General features: G+C 37.5%; 1 protein-coding gene across 1 annotated transcript; it reads left to right on the top strand.

Moving 5' to 3' along the window:
• The first annotated feature begins 18370 nt into the window (after positions 1 to 18370).
• Positions 18371 to 18694, top strand: LOC139842365 (uncharacterized). Its single transcript, XM_071832513.1, has one exon. The coding sequence runs from the start codon at positions 18371 to 18373 to the stop codon at positions 18692 to 18694; it is 324 nt and encodes a 107-aa protein (XP_071688614.1).
• Positions 18695 to 22930: the final 4236 nt, after the last annotated feature.

Below are 22930 nucleotides of genomic sequence, written 5' to 3'. Positions count from 1 at the left end.
TAAATTTTTATTTAGTGTTCTAAAACCTTATCATTAGATACTACACCTCAAGATGATTCCAACGATAGTTTATTCGTCGAAAACGGAGTTACGGTTTGAAAGTTATGACCAAAACAAGTTTCCACAAATCTAACCGGTGCTCACACGCGTGGCTGAGGCCTCACTCGTGCGAGTGAGTCCTCACATGTGTGGTTGACCCTCAAAATTGTGGTCACTCGTGTAAGTGACCTAGTGACATGTCACTCGTGTGGGAGCTGAAAAACAGCTCCAGCACGCTGTTTTTCGCGTTTTTGACCCAAAAACTCGATTTTTGCTTGTTTTGGTCGATCCAAAGGCTCGATAATATCACATAACACATATATAAACTATTCCTAACATTAATCAAGCAAAACAAACACATATAATCAAGAATCAAACTCAAAATTCATCAAAATCCATTTTAACCCAAAACCCACTTTAAATTACACCAAATTCGGTGATGTTTACCTTGTTTTGATCCTTGTTAATGCTAGAATCAGATAAATGAAATCACAATCTTTGAATTTGCACTTTTGATTTCAAGGATTTAGAGAGCTAAGTGTGTTTTAGGGTTCAAAGTTTCTAAAAAGGGAAGGAATAGAACGTACAGGAGTATATATTCAATTGGGTTTTCTTCATAGTGAGGAAACCCCGCTCCCCATTTCACACGGGTATTTATCAGTTATCTAAAAGACAATGTACCTCATTAGGCAGCCCTAACGAGGTCCAATTCATATAACAAAACCTGTTATGTGACCCTTGTCCCAAAGCGCACATAACTAACTAATCAAATAATTATTAACCCATAATTATTAAAATCACTAATATTAATAAATTAATATAAATTAAGGGTAAAAAGTCATTTACCGCTAGGTCTGATTCGAGGTTGTTACAAATCCACCCCCTTAAAAAGATTCCATCCTCGGAATCTGGTCCAGGTCAAACACGAAGGGTATCGAGCTTTCATTAGCTCTTCCGTTTCCCAAGTCAAATTAGAACCCAACTATGTTTCCATTCTACAAGTACCATTGGTATCTGTTTCTTACGTAGATTGGTAACCTTTCTGTCAACAATCCTGACTGGTTCTTCAACTAACTTTTTATTCATGTCAACCTTTAAATCCTGCAACGGTAGAATCTGACTTTCGTCATCCACCTTACACGTATGAAGATAACATATGTTAAACATATCGTGAATGCCAGCTAACTCTGCAGGAAGATCCGGGACCACGGTTTGATCGTTCAATATCTATCTGATGTTAAATGTACCTATATACCTTGGAGCTGATTTTCCGCGTTTACCAAACCGAATTACACCTTTCCACGACCATACTTTCAGGTACACACGTTCACCCACAGAAAATGTCACTGGTCGTCGACGAGGATCTGCGTACATTTTCTTTCTATCTCTGGCAGCTTTTAACTTCTCTCGAGCTATTGCAACTTTATCAGCGGTTTGTTGTACAATTTCAGGACCTGCAAACTGTTTCTCTCCAGCCTCTAACCAACAAGTCGGAGTTCTGCATCGTCTACCATATAACATCTCGTAGGGTGGCATGCCGATACTTGAATGATACGAATTATTGTATGCAAATTCTATCAATGGTATGTGAGAATCCCATGATCCACCATATTCTAATACACAGACTCTTAACATATCCTCTAACATTTGAATAGTTCGTTCACTTTGACCGTCCGTTTGTGGATGATACGTTGTACTAAGTTTAACACGAGTACCCAAATTTTGTTGTAAACTCTGCCAGAAGTTAGATACAAATCTCGAATCCCTATCTGACACAATAGATAATGGTATTCCATGCCGAGCTACAACTTCATTTATGTACAACTGAGCCAATTTACTCAACGATGTCGTTTCACTAGCAGGCAAAAAGTTTGTGCTCTTGGTTAATCGATCAACAATCACCCAGATCATATCATGTCCTTTCTGGGTTCGGGGTAACTTGTTCAAAAAATCCATCGTTATATGTTCCCATTTCCATTCTGGAATTTCTAATTGACGTAACGATCCATAGGGTTTTTGATGTTCAGCTTTAACTTGGGCGCAAATATGACATATTTCCACAAAATGCGCGATGTCTTTCTTCATTGTTGGCCACCAATATAGGGGTTTCAAATCATGATACATCTTTGCACTTCCTGGATAAATGGATAATCTAGATTTGTGAGCCTCGTTCATAATTAATTCCCTCAATTCTCCGAGTAAAGGAACCCATATTCGATTGTTGAAGGTTTTTAATCCACGAGAATCGTCAATTAAATCCACTTTCCTCTTAACTAAAAGCTCGAATTTTAAATGTTCATCCCTCAATGCTTGTAATTGCGTCATCTTTAATCGCTCAAATGGATCCGATACAATTTCTATTCGCATAAATTTCACATTGTTAATGGATCCTTTTCGGCCTAAAGCATCAGCGAATACATTTGCCTTACCCGGATGGTAGCGGATTTCATAATCTTTTGTTAATTCTTGCCACCGTCTCTGCCGCATATTCAACTCTTTCTGAGAAAAGATATACTGTAAACTCTTGTGGTCTGTACAAATAATGTAGTGCGTACCATATAAATAATGTATCCATAGCTTCAAAGCAAAAACCACTGCTGCCATTTCTAAGTCATGTACAGGATAATTCTTTTCATGAGTTTTCAACTGCCGTGAAGCATACGCTATAACCTTCTCTCGCTGAATTAACACACAACCCAAACCAGCATATGACGCATCACAATATACCATAAAATCGTTGGTACCCTCGGGTAACGCTAATATTGGAGCTTGACACAATAGCTGCTTCAATGTCTGAAATGCTTTCTCCTGTTCATCACTCCATTGAAAAGATACATCCTTTCTAGTTAATTTTGTTAATGGACCCGCAATCTTAGAGAAATCCTTGATAAACCTACGGTAATACCATGCCAGACCCAGAAAACTCTTAATTTCAGTCGAAGTTTTTAGTGCATTCCAATTCATTACTGCTTCTATTTTGGATGGATCCACTTTGATACCTTCTTGACAAATAACATGACCCAGAAACTGAACTTCACGTAACCAAAATTCACATTTGGAAAACTTGGCGTATAGCTGTTCTCGTTTCAACAATTCTAATACTTGACGTAGGTGATCAGCATGCTCAGACTCTATCTTTGAATATATCAGAATGTCATCAATAAATACTATGACAAACTTATCGAGAAACTGTCGACACACCCGATTCATTAAATCCATAAAAATTGCTGGCGCATTCGTTAACCCGAACGGCATCACCAAAAACTCATAATGACCGTTCCTTGTACGAAATGCTATTTTTGGAATATCGGATTCAGCAACACGAACCTGATGATACCCGGAACGTAAATCTATTTTTGAAAAGAACGAAGCTCCTTGAAGCTGATCGAGTAAATCATCTATTCTCAGAAGGGGATACTTATTCTTCACGGCTCTTTTGTTCAATTCCCGATAATCAATACACATTCGGAGCGTACCATCTTTCTTTTTCACGAATAACACTGGAGCACCCCAAGGTGATGAACTTGGTCGTATAAACCCACGATCTAGCAAATCCTGAATTTGCGTCATCATGTCGCGATTCTCAGACGGAGCTAACCTATAAGGAGCTTTAGCCACTAGTGTAGATCCTGGCATCAATTCAATTCTGTATTCTACTTCCCTAATTGGCGGTAAACCCGGTAATTCATATGGAAATACTTCTGGGAAGTCACGCACTACTGGAATATCAGCTACCGTCTTTTTCTCTTTCTTAGCATCAATTACATATGCGAGAAACGAATCACATCCCTTGGCTAACGATTTCTTAGCTTTCATCATCGAAATTAACGGACAATTAAACTTGCCCCGTTTACCTCAGGCCACAACACGTGTCCCATCGGCCAAAGGAAAATAAATTATTTTCTTATCACATTTTATACTTGCCTTAAGGTGTAGTGACCCGAACTTTTCCATGATTATATATTAATTGAAAACTATATTTGCATGATTAAATGTTTCCAACATGTTAAGCAATCAAACTTGTTAAGACTTGATTATTTGAAATGAGTTTCATGTAGACAATTGACCACCCAAGTTGACCGGCGATTCACGAACGTTAAAACTTGTAAAAACGACATGACGATATATGTATATGGATATACATATAGTTAACATGAGATTATGATAAGTAAGTATCTCCATAAGTATATTAACAATGAGTTATATACATAAAAATGAGACTACTAAGTTAAGAAACTCGAAACGATATATAACGATTATCGTTATTACAACGTCTTACTAAAAACATATGTATCATATTAAGATATTGTTACACTATATTTAACATGATAAAATGATAATTATATATATCATTAATTATGTTAACAATGAACTACATGTGTAAAACAAGACTACTAACTTAAGAATTTTGAAACGAGGCATATATGTAACGATTATCGTTGTAACGACATTTTAATGTATATATATATATATATCATATTAAGATATATTCATACATCATAATATCATGATAATGTAATAATTTAACATCTCATTAGATATAATAAACAATGGGTTAACAACATTAAATGAGATCGTTAACGTAAAGGTTTCAAAACAACACTTACATGTAACGACTAACGATGACTTAACGACTCAGTTAAAATGTATATACATGTAGTGTATTTAGATGTATTAGTACACTTTTGAAAGACTTCAAGACATATATCAAAACACTCTTACCTAACAAAAATGCTTACAATTACATTCTCATTCATTTTCATCAACAATTCTACTCGTATGCACCCGTATTCGTACTCGTACAATACACAGCTTCTAGATGTATATACTATTGGTAGATACACTCAATGATCAGCTCCTTAGCAGCCTTAATGAGTCATCAAGACATGTGGGAACCATCATTAGACAAATAGCATGACTTATGAGAAAGGAAACAAAAACAAGAACTCCTTTTAACCCCACTCACCTTCACCACTCACCACCCACTCCATTTCACTTCCAATTTTCTTCCCAATTCTCTCTCTAAACACACACACTCTTCCATGAACGTCTAAGTTACTATTTTTCCAGCAAAAATCATCAAATACAAGCTTTGGTTATTATCTATAATCATCATAAAAACAATTACTCAAGAACACATCGAGAACACTTCTAAGTTTACAAGTTTACTTCCAAGTTTCCTAATCCATTCCAAGCAATCATCTAAGATCAAGAAACCTTTGTTATTTACAGTAGGTTATCTTTCTAAATCAAGGTAATATTCATATTCAAGCTTTGATTCAATTTCTATAACTATAACTATCTTAATTCGGGTAATAATCTTACTTGAACTTGTTTTTGTGTCATGATTCTATTTCAAGAACTTCCAAGCCATCAAAGATCCTTTGAAGCTCAAGTTATTTTTTCATAATTTCCAGTAGGTTTACCTACTAAACTTGAGGTAGTAATGATGTTCATAACATCGTTCAATTCATATATATATAACTATCTTATTCGAAGATTTGAGCATGTAATCACTAGAACATAGTTTAGTTAATTCTAAACTTGTTCGCAAACAAAGTTAATCCTTCTAACTTGAATTTTAAAATCAACTAAACACATGTTCTATATCTATATGATATGCTAACTTAATGATTTAAAACCTGAAAACACGAAAAACACCGTAAAACCGGACATACGCCGTCGTAGTAACACCGCTTGCTGTTTTGGGTTAGATAATTAAAAACTATGATAAACTTTGATTTAAAAGTTGTTCTTCTGAGAAAATGATTTTTCTTATGAACATGAAACTATATCCAAAAATCATGGTTAAACTCAAAGTGGAAGTATGTTTTTCAAAATAGTTATCAAGATGTCGTTCTTTCGACGGAAATGACTACCTCTTTCAAGAGTGACTTGTAACCTGTATTTCTGACTATAAACTTATAATTTTTCTGTTTAATTTCATAAATTTCAGTTCATTATGAAACCATAGCAAATTGAATCACTCAAAACGGATTTAAAACGAAGAAGTTATGGGTAAAACAAAATTGGATATTTTTACTAGTTTTAGCTACGTGAAAATTGTAACAAATCTATACTAAACATATCCTAGCTAACTTATATTGTATTATACATGTATTCTAACATATATTATGTAATCTTGAGATACCATAGACACGTATACAATGTTTTGACATATCATATCGACCCATCTATATATATTATTTGGAACAACCATAGACACTCTATATGTTGTAATGATCGAGTTCGCTATACAGGGTTGAGGTTGATTCCAAAAATATATATACTTTGAGTTGTGATCTAGCCTGAGGCTTGTATACACTGGGTCGTGGATTGATCCAAGATAATTTATATTGATTTATTTCTGTACTGCTAACTGTGGACAACTAGTTGTAGGCTACTAACGTTGGACAACTAACTTAATAAACTTAAATCATTAAAACGTAATAAAAAATGTTGTGAATATATTTCGATCATACTTTGATATATATATATGTACATATTTGTTATAGGTTCGTGAATCGACCCGTGGCCAAGTCTTATTTCCCGACGAAGGAAAATCTGTGAAAGTGAGTTATAGTCCCACTTTTAAAATCTAATATTTTTGGGATGAGAATACATGCAGTTTTATAAATGTTTTACAAAATAGACACAAGTACGTGAAACTACTTTCTATGGTTGAATGATCGAAGCCGAATATGCCCCTTTTTGCTTGGTAACCTAAGAATTAGTAAACCGATCTACTAATTGACGCGAATCCTAAAGATAGATCTATTAGGCCTAACGAACCCCATCCATGGTTGCGGATGCTTTAGTACTTCGAGTTTTTTTATCATGTCTGATGGATGTCCTGGAATGATGGGGATATTCTTATATGCATCTTATTAATGTCAGTTACCAGGTGTTCACCATATAAATGATTTTTATGCATACATGCTGTTTACAAGAAATGGAAATATGAAATCTTGTGGTCTATTAATACGAATTGATAAATATATAGGCTAAACCTATAACTCACCAACATTTTTGTTGACGTTTTAAGCATGTTTATTCTCAGGTGATTGTTAAGAGCTTCCGCTGTTGCATACTAAATTAAGGACAAGATTTGGAGTCCATGCTTGTATAATATTGTTTAAAAACTGCATTCGAAGACTTATGTTGATGTGTAATATTATTGTAAACCATTATGTAATGGTCGTGTGAAAAACGCTATATTTTAGATTATCATTATTTGATAATCGTCGTAATATTTTAAAGGTTATGGTTTGTTTTAAAATCGAATGCAGTCTTTGAAAAACGTCTCATATAGAGGTCAAAACCTCGCAACGAAATCAATTAATATGGAACGTTTATAATCAATATGAACGGGACATTTCATATGGCGGCTTAACCAATTCATACCTAGAACTACATCAAAGCTAGGTATGGGCATCACTAAGCAAGTCACCGGAAATACACTCCCATCTATTTCTATACTTATTCCAGACACATATGTTGTGACTGGAACGGTCTTACCACTGGCTACTTCCACTTCTAACGGTTCAGGTAACATAGAAATAGGAAAGTTTAACTTATCATAGAATCTAGTAGCCATAAAAGAACGATTGGCTCCGCAATCAAACAATACACGAGCAGGTGTAGAGTTAACCAAAAACATACCGGTGATAGCATCGTCGGCAGTAGTAGCTGCGTCTACCAACATCTGGAAGGCTCTTGCTTCAGGTCTTGGAGGAGTCTTACCCTTCTGTCCAGTTGTCGAAGCTGAAGATCCCCCGACTGACGCTGTCCTTGCTCCTGCCCCTACCCCAGAACTCATCTTTCTTACAGATGGACAATCAACTGATCTGTGCCCTGATTTATGGCAATTCCAGCAAACATTTTCTTTGAATGAGCAAGCCTGAATATCATGACCCATTACTCCGCACCGCATGCACCTTTTTGTCAAATTAGTACAAGGACCCGCATGAGTCGATTTACAACCATTGCACCACACCCTCTGGTTCGAACTACTACCACTTTGGGAAAACCTTCCCTTTTGATGACCACCATGAGACTTCTTTGATTTGAAACTACCTTGACTTAACGTCTATTTGGGCTGCGTCACCATTTCATTTTGACTATCTTTGGCCGCCTTAGTATCCCCTTCCACCATTTTGGCTATGGCAAAGGCTTGAGGTAAAGAAGGTGCCATTCTTACCAATGATCTGTATTCTGGCAAGATCATTTCCACAAACTGATCAATCTTAGACTGTTCGTCAGGAAACCACTTTTTATAAAGCGAAGCTTGTCAGTGAACTTCTCGATCATTTCGTCAATTGTCATCTGTCTGGTCATCTTCAGATTCATAAATTCCCGCTTCATTCTTGAGATCTCATAAGGAGTGCAATACTATTCGCACACCTTAGCTGCAAATTGTTCCCAAGTTACCTGGTTTAACATTTTCTTTGACATCTGAGAAGTTATTGAATCCCACCAACCCATTGCTTTCTTTTTCAACAATCTGCTGGCATAAGTTACACGTAATTCGGGCTCGCATTGACAGGCTTCCAATGCTTGGTCTACCTCATATAACCAATCAAAGGTTTTAGTCGGATTTGAACTACCACAATACTCTGGAGGCTTACAATCAAGGAATTGCTTGAACGTACACTTCTTCTTTGTTTCAGTTATTGGTAGCTGCCACATTTGGATCACATAGGGATACATAACTTGACCCAAGTTTTGGTATCCCTGTTGAGGCTGTGACTGTTGCTGAGGTGGCATTTGAAACTGTGGAAATGGCAACGGAACCTGGAACTGTTGTGGTTGTGATGAAGTTCCCCCTAATGCAGACCCAAACTGAGGTACAGAAAACCCTGGAGGTGCAGTATCATCATTACCCGTCGTGGTACCCGCAGAAACAATACCTTCTAGTTGAGTTATCCGGTCTTGGGATTTTTTCAATTGACTCTCCAATCGTTGGATGTACTCTTGCTGATCAGTGTCTGAGTCTTCCTCTTCAGGTGAAGCTCTGAAGATTCCGGGGGTAGGTGGAGCTCGGACATCCTGCCTTTCATCAGTCATCTTTCACCTGTACTACACATCATCTCACCAAAGTTTAGTACATAATCCGTTAGTACCTACAGACTATCATACCATTCTCTACATTCACTTAGCTTGTCTCCCAAGGATATGTTTGACACACTATCGAAGGCTTGGGAACATGACATCCATGCGTACACGTTGCCAAACCTACGCTCTGATACCAAGTTGTAACACCGTCCATTTTTTTTAAATATATATAGCGGAAACTTTATACATATAATACTTAGGTTTTACAATACCACACGATTATTATAATTTATCAGGAGTTTCGTTAAACAACTAATATTATGTTATACAAAAGACATCAGAGTAAACATATCCATCAAAACAGCAAGCTCCTCCCAAAAACCCTAGCATACAAGTCTACTTGCATGGGAGGAAGTGAGGGGTTAGCACAAGGCTAAGTGAATGGTACAGTCCTAACAGGTATAAGCATATAGCATCAAGCTAGCCAATACACAAACAAGGTCTTGATAACAAGAGGATCGGTGGCCTGGTCGGGCCCTTAACTCCAATTGATCAAGCTGGAGTATACCGATAATTTTATTTACTGTCTCCCTCGCATAGTATCCAGATGCAGGTGGTGCATCATTCAACTATACTATGCGAATAGTAATTCCTGAACCAGAAAGACTCATTCCTGCCTCTTGCCCAACTTACAAATTTGGCATAGCTACAAAACCATAGCTGCCCCACATGTAAGCCAGTTGCCGCTACAAAACCCGCAATCGGCAATATCACTACCAGACTACTAGCCCGTAGTCGGCATCCAGGGTGGCCACAACAAGTCACATAATATAGCACAGTATATCATATACTAAGTATTCAAGTGAGTAAGCTAAGGTAATAGTAGCATAACCCGCTACTAAATACTCATAAACATTACGATAGTCCCACTCACCTGGAAATACAAGAACTCAGTAGTCTTATTTCACTGAGCCTTCACCTTTTCCTTTATCACCTGAGAATATCATTTCTCTAGTTAGTAACCATTTCAATCAGATTATACATCAGAAGAAATAAACACATCAACATAGTAAATGGGTCAAAATTGCACTTGACCCAATCATACAAACCCTATCACTCGCACGGGAGGGGTCACACTCGTGCGACTGACCAGCTCACTCGTACGGATGAGTATCCTCACTCGCACGACTGAAAAACTACACCCAAGAGTGACTTTAAAGTCCACCTACATGATTTAGTAGCTCACACGCACGGTTGGATACCTCACCCATACGGGTGAGTGCCCCACTCGCACGGTTGACCAAGAACAGCAGCATAACTGCAATTCGAGCTTTTTCCACCTAACTTAAAATTTGATCTAGTGTTTTAAAACCTTATCATTAGATAATAAACCTCAAGACGATTCCAATGATAGTTTATTCGTCGAAAACGGAGTTACGGTTTCAAAGTTATGACCAAAACAAGTTTCCACAAATCTGACCGGTGCTCACACGCGTGGCTGAGGCCTCACTCGTGCGAGTGAGTCCTCACACATGTGGTTGACCCTCAAAAGTGTGGTCACTTGTGTGAGTGACCTGTCACTCGTGTAGGAGCTGAAGAACAGCTCCAGCACGCTGTTTTTCGCGTTTTTGACCCAAAAACTCGATATTTGCTTGTTTTGGTCAATCCAAAGGCTCAATAATATCACATAAAACATATATAAACTATTCCTAACATTAATCAAGAAAAATAAACACATATAATCAAGAATCAAACTCAAAATTCATCAAAACCCATTTTAACCCAAAACCTACTTTAAATTACACCAAATTCAGTGATGTTTACCTTGTTTTGATCCTTGTTAATGCTAGAATCAGATAAACGAAATCACAATCTTTGAATTTGCACTTTTGATTTCAAGGATTTAGAGAGCTAAGTCTGTTTTAGGGTTCAAAGTTTCTAAAAGGGGAAGGAATAGAACGTACAGGAGTATATATTCAATTGGGGTTTCTTCATAGTGAGGAAACCCCACTCCCCATTTCACACCGGTATTTTACCAGTTATCTAAAACACAATGTACCTCATTAGGCGGCCCTAACGAGGTCCAATTTACATAACAAAACCTGTTCTGTGACCCTTATCACAAAGCGCACATAACTAACTAATCAAATAATTATTACCCCATAATTATTAAAATCACTAATATTAATAAATTAATATAAACTAAGGGTAAAAAGTCATTTACCGCTAGGCCCGATTTGAGGTTGTTACATCTGGGTTGGCCTATTCAAATGGCATTTTCCTCCCATTTTTAAACGCACACCACAATTCAATTTTATTTTCAATTTTAGTATAAGAAAAATTAGATTCAGAAGTTAGTAGGTAGTTTAGCTTTATTTTGGAGGATACTCCAGGAGTCACTGCGATCTCGGGCAGATTTCTATAAACTTTCAGGTTCTTATGTAACGCTTTTATCTTCATTTAAACATATATTGTTATTATCTATGTTTGAATATGCGTTATGATATTACCATGATAGCTTAAATTAATCTGTATGTTGCCATGATAGAAGTTTAGGCTAGCGTAATTATGTTAATATAGTACAGTTACTGTTGTTATACTGAATCAGTAACCCCGTTAGGCTTGTATGCTAGAATCTTGAGGATTGACCAACCTAAGTTGTGACCAGGAATTTTCACCTATATGAACTTAGCTACTTCATAGGATTAAGACCTTTGGTTATATCATATCTGAAGCATCTATTAACATTGTATGACCGGTGTTCCCGAGAGGCATCTAATGTGCTATCATGACACGGAACTTAGGAATTGAGACACGAATGAACTAGTATACTTGATAACTATTCTAAAGAGACCTCTTAGGACCTATTATGATCTATATAGTGCCTTAGCTATATAACCCATTCCTATTCCTTGTTCTTGTTTGATTATTGCCTTAGGATTAGTCATACTGTGTGTTGTAGGTATCTTGTAGGTTCTTATTTGTCTTACTATCAGTTTAACACTGTAATGCTGTATAATGTTTAGAATAATATGATCTCACTAGTATGATGATAAGGCTATTAGTTTAATGTTTGGTCAACTTAACCCGACGGATTCCTTCTGTTTGTGACTATGTTTAATCAACACGGCATGTTGTTATTCTGTTTCCTAACTGATAACGAGGGTTAAGATTAGAACCTAACCCCCCCTCCCCCACCACCAACAAAGCTTAGTGCTTTATTGAGGATAATCTTTGAAGTTTAGATACATTGTAGTTGTGTAACCCTAGTGACATACTTTTCTTGCTCAAAGAGACCTCCAAGAGTCTAGAGATATGTAGGTTTGTATAAGCTCATCCAACCAGTTCTACTTTATTCTAATCATATCCCTAATCTGGACATAATTACCCTTCCCTAGCCTAAACCTATATCTTGGTCAGTATTTCCTTGATCTGCATACTCCGGATATCTATCCACCACCTTTACTTTTCCACTATTAGGACTTTAGTTTTATCATAACCACTACTAATTCTCTATCCAGGAAATTCAACCAAAGACAATTATACCCTTGATTTTTAATTTTTTAAACCATCATAAAGAACGACCCTAGGTCAACTTACACTTGCTACCTTAGGAAGTAAAAAAGTAGATTTAGGCCCCGGTACTATAAAAATAAATTATATGCCCCCTCTATTGAGAACCGTTCTGTCAACCTTGTTACACGATAAACAAAACCGACTTTTTGAGCGATTTCACTAGAGAGAATAAGTTTTTGGTGCCGCTGTAGGGAAATCGAATATTATAATTAAGAAAATCTTTAATCAGATAACCTAGTACCATTTGGTGTGCCTAAGAAAGACAATTATACATGGATTTGGTTGTTAGATTTTCCGAATAGTCTCCAATTTCATTGGAATCAAAAGGATCCTGCCTCTCCATAAGCAATCTGGCCACCTAAGTACGACTTAATCTGAGCAAAACTCGATTAATTATCATATCGATAAGGTAGCGACTGAATCTAAAGAATAATTGTTTTAGTCAAATTTTCGGTCCTTTCAGTTTATTAACATTTTTTGAAAGTTAATTTTAGAAAACACAAAAAAAAAAAAAAAATGGAATACCAAGTCACTCTCGCTTCTACACAAATGCCATGTTTAAAGAAAAGAGGAAGACCAATCATTTTTGAAACCGAAGGAACTCTTGAAATCAGTTCACACATGATTAAACTGGTCAGTATGATCAGTAAATTTCATGGTCTCCAAACTAATGATCCGAACTTTCATCTAAGCAAGTTCATCAGTCTAATTAACTCTTTTAGAAAAGAAGAAACTAATACAAATATTTTGAAACTTCACATTTTTCAATATTCTCTGTCTACGCACGCTTTAACATGGTTTAATGAACTTAAAGCAAATTCAATACATTCATGGGAAGAATTAGCCACAAAGTTTTTAAATAAATTTTATCCTCATTCCTTACAAACCCGTTTTAGAAATGACATCATCAACTTTTGATCAAAAGAAAACGAGTCATTGCGTCTAGCTTGGAATAGATATAAGGTGATGCTTAAAAGATGTGCAAATCACTTGTTAAGTCAGGCAGATATCATTTGCACACTCTACGAGGGGTTGACTAGAGATGAAAAATCTCTTCTTGACATGGCCTCGCAAGGAAATTTCATGATGAGGACAGCAGACTAAGCATGGAAAATCCTAGAAATGATTGCAGCACAAAAAGAAGACTGGAGTAATGAAGCCGCTAAGGAAAACAACATATCTACTCAAGCTCTAAAGGCGTTAGAATCCAGGTTAGAAAGTCTCAACCTAGCACTTCAAAACTCTTCAGTTCCCACACAAAATCCTGAAGCTACTAGAACTAATCTAAGGTATCCTTACCCTAGATGGGCATATAAATAACATATTAGCTCGGATTGCAACATAATTTTTCCCTTACACAAATCTCCGTATTCTAAAAATATTTTAGCAGATTTTATTTCCAAACAATACGTTTCAAACCTACATGTCATAGAATGTCAAAATAAGTTTGAAGCTCTGATAAAAACTTTCGAAGAATTAATAACCAATTTTCAGCTCACTCTTAAACAACGAAAATGCTAAAATTGAAATAGAGTATGAGGAGGGATGCTCTAGTTATAACTAGAGGAGGAAAAGGAACAACCATTAATATTCCTATTGATCAAGAGGATATTTCCACACCAAACATTTCGCTAACGGAACCTGTTGTTAACTCACCAAACCCCGCACTTCCCAAACCTTTGAAAATTATTTCGCGAGCACGTATACCCTTTCCAGGAAGACTTAGGAAGGAAAGGCAGGAATCCAATTTGCAAAATATTGGGATATTATTAAGAATTTACATCTAAATGTACAACTAGTTGATGCTCTGGATGAAATGCCAAATTGCGCTAAGTTTTTTTAAAGAATTACTTTCAAATAAGGAGAGACTAAGAGAGATAGTTAGTTTGCCCTTAAGTGAGAAGTGCTCATTAGTATTACAACATGGTATTCCCCCAAAGTTAGGAGATACATGAAGATTTATTGTGCCTTGCTATTTGCAAGATATCAAGATCAGGGGTTAGACTTGGGAGCCAGTGTGAACCTAATGCTCTACTCCCTATTTCAAAAACTAGGACTCGAGGATTTAAGACCAACCAGAATGACTATCCAACTCGCAGACTGATGATACGCATAGTGATCCGTCTCATAAAGGAACTCTATTGGCAGCACTTCGCCTAAAAAGCGTACCCGTCATGAACCATCCCGGGCAAAAAGCACCTTCCCGGCTTCACTTTAATAACCTAATCGGAAGGCTATCCAAGAATATGCGTACCGGATGTTGGCTAGCAAGGACACTACATAAAACTCATCCCACCCGGACAAGTATGCGGGCTACCGGCATCACGTAGCCGGATGCAAAAGCATTGAGAAGCCAAGAACCATATCATTACACAAAAAGGCCTGCTGAACTATGAGCGTAAAAAATCCGACAACCTTTACAAAGATACTTATAAACTGACTACAATCCTGCCCTGTCATTACACTACCGTGAAGAAACACTTGAAATAAACATCAAGCAAAACCTTCTTGCCTGAACAAAGAGAAAGGCATCCATCCGTCACAATCTAGACGGATCTACCACACTCTTAGAACTACCACATCTTCCCAGCTTAGGTGTCTAGTCCCGGGACAAGCACGTTGTCCCGGAACATGCACACCATCCCAGAACAAGCACGTTGTCCAGGATAAGGGCACCATCCTGGAACAAGCACATGATCCCGGAGCAAATACACAAACAAGCTGCACGCCACGTCAGCCCATGAATCTAGGAAAGTTTGTTAGGATCTACTTGTTATTCCCATGAAAGGGACAGGTTCCACGTCAACCCTCGGGATTAGTAAAGTTCGTTATAACCATGAAAGGAACATGTGGCACGCCACCATTCCCTCATGATACCTATAAATACACGAACAAGATCATTCATTCACTAACACTGGACGTGTTAATGTTACTCTGCCCAACTTAATTGCGGTAACATCTCTCCAGCTGATAATACAATTCCAATAAAGATTCTGGTCGATATCGGAGTTAATCTCCACTCTAAGATATTAGCTTATTCAATTCGAATCGAATAAGGTTAATCACGTCGATTGTTTTACGCCCTTGAAATCCAGATTTCAAATCGGGGTTTGCACAGTTATCGGAGTCAAAACATTCGATCCATTCTTTTCCAAAAATCAAAGACTCAAATCCAAAATCTATTCCACAAATTACGATTTTGGTTTGATCAAATGGCGCTATATAATGGTACGAAATTAATCACTCCTCACCCCAACAAGCTAGACGATGAGGAAGCTAGCCCAAATAACACAGCTATGGCCGACGTACACATGATTCACTCATGGGTTGCTCAGCAATGATGAAAAGCAGGGGCACTAGATAAATGGAAGCACGAACCTATCATCTTCCCCATCATATTCAATATCAACCCTTCTTCTGACCCAGTTGTCATTCGAGCACACATCTCCAATTGCCAAATTGGACAGATATACACTGACACCAGTGCAGGAGCAGAGGTCATGTTCGAACACTGCTTCCTACAATTACCGGAAAACATTCGCCGACAAAAGAAAGTCGCGGCCTCACCATTAGTAGGGTTCAACAGTGCTGCAACCTGGCCGGCAGGCTCCATCACATTGGAAGTTATATTAGGAAAATTACCTTTTAGAGCACTACAGACATAGAATTCTCTATCATCAAAACAGACTCACGGTACAACGTTATCCTCGGGCATAACGCTATGCAAAAGTTAGAGCAGTTACATCCACGGTACACGGCATGCTGAAATTTCCAACCCCAGCCCGCATAGCAACAATCCGGACACAAGAACTGGAGCCGATTTAGTGCCTGCAGATATTCAAAGGCACCGACAACATCATAGTGCATGATGATGGCTATGTGTTACGGTTACCCCGAGAGGAATCAAGGCAAACCCGACTAAAATTCAAGCAATCAAAAACATGCAATCGGCTAGGAATAAAAAACACGTGCAAAGCCTAAATGGGAAACTAGCGGTACTAACGAGATTCCTGTCACGGACTGTAGACAGATCCCTACCTTTCTTCCAAACATTAATGGGTTGCTTGGACAAGAAGGACTTCGTTTGGACGGAGGACGCCGAGAAAGCCTTCCAGGATATGAAGGAATTCCTGAAAGAACTGCCCATACTAACAACGCCAATATAGGGAGAAACCCTTACGGTATACCTTGCTACTTCCTCTGAGGCAATCAGCTCGGTGCTAATCGCCGACAGGGGTAAAACTCAAATGATGGTATACTTCGTAAGCAAAGTATTACAAAATGGGGAGGTAAACTACCCGGCAATGGAAAAGTTAATCTATGCCCTGGTGCACACGGTAAGGCGGTTATAGAGATATTTTCAAGCGCATCTGATACAGGTCCTCACGGACCAACCAATCAAACACGTCCTAATAAGGCCAGAGATTTTTTGGAGGATGGCAAAATGGGCAATTGAACTCGGTGAGCATGAAATCAGCTTTCTCCCAAGGAATTCAGTCAAGGACCAAGTTATAGCTGACTTCCTGGTAGAGATCCCTTCCGATGTGATCAAACAAGGTGAAACTCCCGTCACAAGAAGGTACACGGACGAATTGAAAGAACTATATACAGACGGGGCATCTAGCAAGGAAGGAGCCGACATAGGTCTGCTCCTCATATCCCCAACCGACGAAGAAATAACCTACGCCATCCGGCTAAAGTTCGGCCCCTCAAATAATGAGGCCGAGTACGAAGCCCTACTAGCCGGATTACGCCTAGCAAAAAGTATCGATGTACACCAGCTCACAGCTTACGTTGACTCACAACTAGTAGCAAGCCAGCTAAACGGTAGTTTCGAAGCAATAGACATATCAATGCAAAAATACCTAGAACTTGCAAAAACGCTAGTCAAAAACTTCGTGGCTTTCAAAATCAAGCAAATACCCCACAACTGTTACCAGAAAGCAGATGCTTTAAGCAAGCTTGCCACCCTGCTATACGATTACTTCACCAAAAAGGTCATGGTCGAGGTACTGGAAAGAAAGTCAACAGACGAGGATACTCTCATGGCATCAATCACAGAAGAAGAAGAAGATTGTTGGATGACACCTTTCATACAATACCTTACCGATGATACCCTCCCGGAAGACAAGCTAAAAGCTCGTAAAATCCGGACGCGAGCACCAATGTATCACTTCAAAGATGGAATCTTGTATAGGAAATCATTCACATAACCATATTTGAGATGCGTTGGACCAACGCGGGCTAAAGAGATCATACAAGAAATACACGAAGGAGCCTGCTCGACACACTCTGGCTACAGAATAATAGTCAGCAGGATTAAAAAAATGGGTTATTTCTGGCCACACATGTACTGGGACACATACGATTTGATCGTGAACTGCGAGGCATGTCATATACATGCCCTTTCAACGAATCCCCTCGACGTAACATGGTCTCAATACACACTGCTTGGCCATTCTGCAAGTGGGCGATCAACATTGTCGATCCATTCCCAAGAGGTGTTGGAAATGTTAAGTTCCTAGTCATCGCAATTGATTACTTTGTGGATCGAAGCAACACTGTTAAGCACGATTATCGAAAGAAAAATCCTAACCTTCATATGGAAGGATATCGTTTGTCGTTTCGGCTTACCACGTGAAATAGTCAGCGATAATGGAACAAAATTTGCACAAATCCATTTAAAGAATGGTGCACCGACATGGATATTCAACAATCGTTCACTTCTGTGGAATATCCACAGGCTAACGGACAGGTCGAGGTCACTAACAGGGACATTGTTGCCAGTATAAAGGCTAGACTAGACAAATGCCGACAAGGGTGGGTGGATGAACTCCAACATGTACTATGGGCACACCGGACAACACCAAAAGATAGAATAAACGAAACCCCATTCAGTTTGGTATACGGCACTGAAGCAGTCATCCCGGTAGAGGTGCTTGCCCCGACCGAGCGAATAACAACGTTCGATGAACAGCAAAATGATGGAGCATTGCGAGAAAACCTAAACGCTTTTGAAGAATGACGAACAATAGCACATATCCGGCAGGCCGAGAAGAAGCAAAAAATCGCAAACCACTATGACAAAAAAGTCAAACCACTGGACTTTCAGCTACACGACTTAGTACTACGAAGTAACGAAGCCAGCCGACAATAGGATGTTGGGAAATTGGGTCCACGATGGGAAGGACCTTACAGGATTGTCGGCATTACCGACTACGACGCATACCACCTGGAAACATCAGACGGAATCCTGATACAACGCCCTTGGCATGCTTTCCATTTAAAGAAATACCATGTGTAACTTACCTGCAACCGGAAGGACTGATCACCCACCCGGATAGCAGAAATACCAAACACTTATGTACTCAAATTGTTTCTAAGTATGAGTTCTAAATGTAATTGCAATTTAAATTCTTGTACACTGTAATGACTCTGAATATGACATAAACACAATCATAAGTCTTTTGGCATATTTCAGACCTACCGCCAGAAGAAATGCCTTCTAGCTTTCGTTGGTAGGGGGATACCTCTCGAAGAACCTTCTCGGATCATGAGAGTGTCCGACCAAATAATTGATGGTTCAGTTTCACTGTATAAACATCTCGACCATGCTCACGTGTAGTCTAGATATCTACGTTATTGTCATGACACAGCAAACAACTCAAATACAAAATAACTAGTTTACACACAAGACATAACAAATGTAAAACGTTACATTCATCATAAAGGAACAAACAACCGAGTGCATATCTCTATGGTTAAAAGTTTACAATATCTTCAACGGATGAATTTTCATCCCTACGAACCATATCTAATTCTTCGAAGCTAATCTGGCCAAGTGCTTCATGTGCTTGCCGGCACTCATCCACACAGGACGCACTTAGCCTGTTCTTCAATTTCTCAGCTGCACTACCAGCCGGCAGGTAACACTGCACTCGTCTAAGAACCTCAAAAGTGGTTAACTTTTGATGGCTTTTATAAAGGCATTAAACGGCTGATGAACAAGAGAGGACTTCAGTATGAGGGAGAAAAGTACGGGTATCCCAAGTTGAAGACGGGTAAGTTCACCCAATGTTGCCAACACCTTCTCTGATAGTTTCTTATTATCATCCGAGAGAAGGGCGACAACCTCCTGCTCCCGGGCCAATGTCGCCTTCACTGTTTCCAACGCTTTCCGGGAAGTTTGCAACTCATCCCGGGAAGAAGCCAAGGCCACCATTGCCGACGCAAGCTCCCTCTCAAGGCGGGTATACTCACCCCACAGCAAATTGGGAACGTAAATGAAACGCCTGTGTCACAGAAAGCAAAGCTAACTGTGACGATCGCTCCAAATCCATATGGACGAACACGTCATTCATTGATTTCATTGCGAGGTATTTGACCTCTATGTGATACATTTTGTAACATTGTATTCGTTTGAAAAGGTATTTCATAAATGAATATATAAATTCCAGGTTTTTAACATCTGATGATTTCTACGTATAGACAATCACCATTTAAATGGTTTACAATAATACATCTGTTGACAATACAGTCAAAATAAGATACATGGTAATGGTTTGGTGAATGCAAGTTTCTTGTATATAGCATGTATGACTCCAAGCACATATCTTGTATCACGTATAAGCAAACAACGGAAGACTTCTAGAATCCTGAGAATAAACATGCTTCAAGTGTCAACACAAAGGCTGGTGAGTTCATAGTTTTATTATTACACATAATCCGTATATCAATGTGGATTACAAAAGTTCAGTTGTTTTATTCAAAACGTTTATCAATAGGTTTTACATAAAAGGTAGATCACAAGATTTCAGTTGTTTCATCCGAAACGTTTATCAATCGGTTCTACAAAATTGAGCACCCTGGTAACTAAACTTTAATGCTTATATAATTTGTAACCTTTGTATAATCATCTTAATAATACACGCAAACCAACGTGTACGCTTCTCAAATAGCATACGTCCGTTAAAAGGCTAGTGCTCTAGCTCGGACGGGGATATCAAGCCCTATGGATCCATATACTACTACTCGCGCCCACCAGTTCTTATAACTGGCAGTTACTAGTTACCAAAGTTAAGGGATTTTCGGTTCAAACTCAGTGTAGAATTGAGTATGTACTTGTATCCATTGCGTTTAAAATAAAGTGCATGTATTCTCAGCCCAAAAATATATTGCAAAAGCAATTAAAAAGGGATCAATGAAACTCACGCATATAAATATTGTATATCAGTTAATAAAACATTTGCATGTATTCTCAGCCCAAAAATGTAGAGAGTAAAAGGGATCATATGAAACTCACACAAATCAGTTTTAGTTTTTGTATTCATTTCATAAAACAGCGCATGTATTCTTAGCCCAAAAATATGTATAAAAAGGGATCAATGAACTCACGCATATAAATATTGTATATCGGTTAACAAAGCATTTGCATGTATTCTCAGCCCAAAAATGTAGAGAGTAAAAGGGATTTTATGAAACTCACTGTTTAATATTGATATACAATATTGTAGGAAAGCATGTAGACGCATCGGAGATAATAAACACGAGGTTTGATTCACAAAAATATCCCCGAACATTACCCATAACCTCCTTGGCAATAACCCATATTTTCCTTAGCTCTAGCTCGCTCGGAAACTCGTTTTGAAAATTACTTGGACAGTACTCCGTCGTAATATTTTATGTACATTATTATTTTTGTATCGCAAAAATAATAATACTAATAATAAGATTAATAAGATTAATAATAATCTTAATAATAATAATAATAATAATAATAATAATAATAATAATAATAATAATAATAATAATAATAATAAATATTATACGGAGTAATATATATTTGTGTATGTGTGTTTGATTTTTCATTCGAGCAAAACACCTGAATTTATAGTACCTGGCCTGGAATCTGGAGTCATGCGACTCGCATGGAAATGGCCTTCTGGCCATGCGACTCGCATGAGGACCAGGGACAGCTCACATTGTTTTGGCTCGTAGCTTGTCGACATAATATAAAATAAATATAAATATAATATATATAATTTAAATTAATTAATTATATATTATATTAAATTCACGTGCATAGTTGACTTGTAATTTTTGTTCCGATAAGTCGTACGTTGTCACTCGACTTATGTCCCGGTTCCGGTTTTTCGAACGCCCTTTCGTACGCTGAGAAAACTTGTACTTTACGTTTCGTGAATCGTACCTTTGTCAAAATATAGTCTTAAATCATCCATAAAATATACCACTGTAGCAAAGTTACTGTAGCAATTCACTGTAGCAAAGTCAATTTCACTGTAGCAAATAGTGATTTTCAAAAACACTGTAGCATTTTGAGTAATGTGGCAATTTGAAAACACTGTAACAAATTAGTGTTTAACTGGTTCATCTTAAACGCTTTAGTTAACTTATCTAAATATCAATTGAATTAATAAACGAATGTTACTATCGTTTATTATATATATGTATATATCTTTTTAATATACATAAATCAGTTTTTAAATACACATTGGAAGTTATTTATAAATAAATTTTAATAATAAATATTTCAATTTATCATATACATTCAAATAGATATTTAAACCAATAAGTTTAATGTACGGTATCAAACAATTAATACATTGTTACCTTTTCATGTTATAGTATATATGTATCTATTTACATATAATTGTTCGCGAATCGTCGAAAACAACCGAAGGGTATTTAAATATATAAAAGTAATTCAAAAATTTTGAGATTCAGTTTTACAGACTTTGCTTATCGTGTCGGAAATGTTAATCATACAAAGATTAAGTTTAAATTTAGTCGAAATTTCTGGGTCATCACAGTACCTACCCGTTAAAGAAATTTCGTCCCGAAATTTGAGTGAGGTCGTCATGGCTAACAATAAAAATGTTTTAATGACGAATATGAGTTGATGATAGAGTTTTATCTATGTTTGAATAATATGGATAAAATAATCCAATTACTCGAAGCGTATGAGAGAAGTTATCGTAATCAAGTGAAATGGAGAATAGAGATGCGTCTTATCTCTTGATGTAGTAACAATTGATTTCCGGATTTTAAGGAATAGAAAATCTTCATAATCTAAATAAGATTTGATTCTTCAGAATTTGCGGAAATTAGGATTTTCTTTGATTAAATGCGTAATCTGCCTCTATTGCTGCGTCCGATATTTTGCTATAAATTGACCACTTCCGTTGCATTTATTTTCACCACTTCTATAATCTTCTTCCTTATTTCATACTTCTAACAAATT

This window comes from Rutidosis leptorrhynchoides, chromosome 4, assembly GCF_046630445.1.
Source record: "Rutidosis leptorrhynchoides isolate AG116_Rl617_1_P2 chromosome 4, CSIRO_AGI_Rlap_v1, whole genome shotgun sequence".
In the NCBI taxonomy this organism is placed as follows: Eukaryota; Viridiplantae; Streptophyta; class Magnoliopsida; order Asterales; family Asteraceae; genus Rutidosis; species Rutidosis leptorrhynchoides.
This window is presented reverse-complemented; position numbering and strand designations above follow the sequence as displayed.

Bases quoted from the DNA above. Each gene is read 5' to 3' on its own strand.
- LOC139842365 (XM_071832513.1), top strand. From the start codon at position 18,371: ATGGATATTCAACAATCGTTCACTTCTGTGGAATATCCACAGGCTAAC.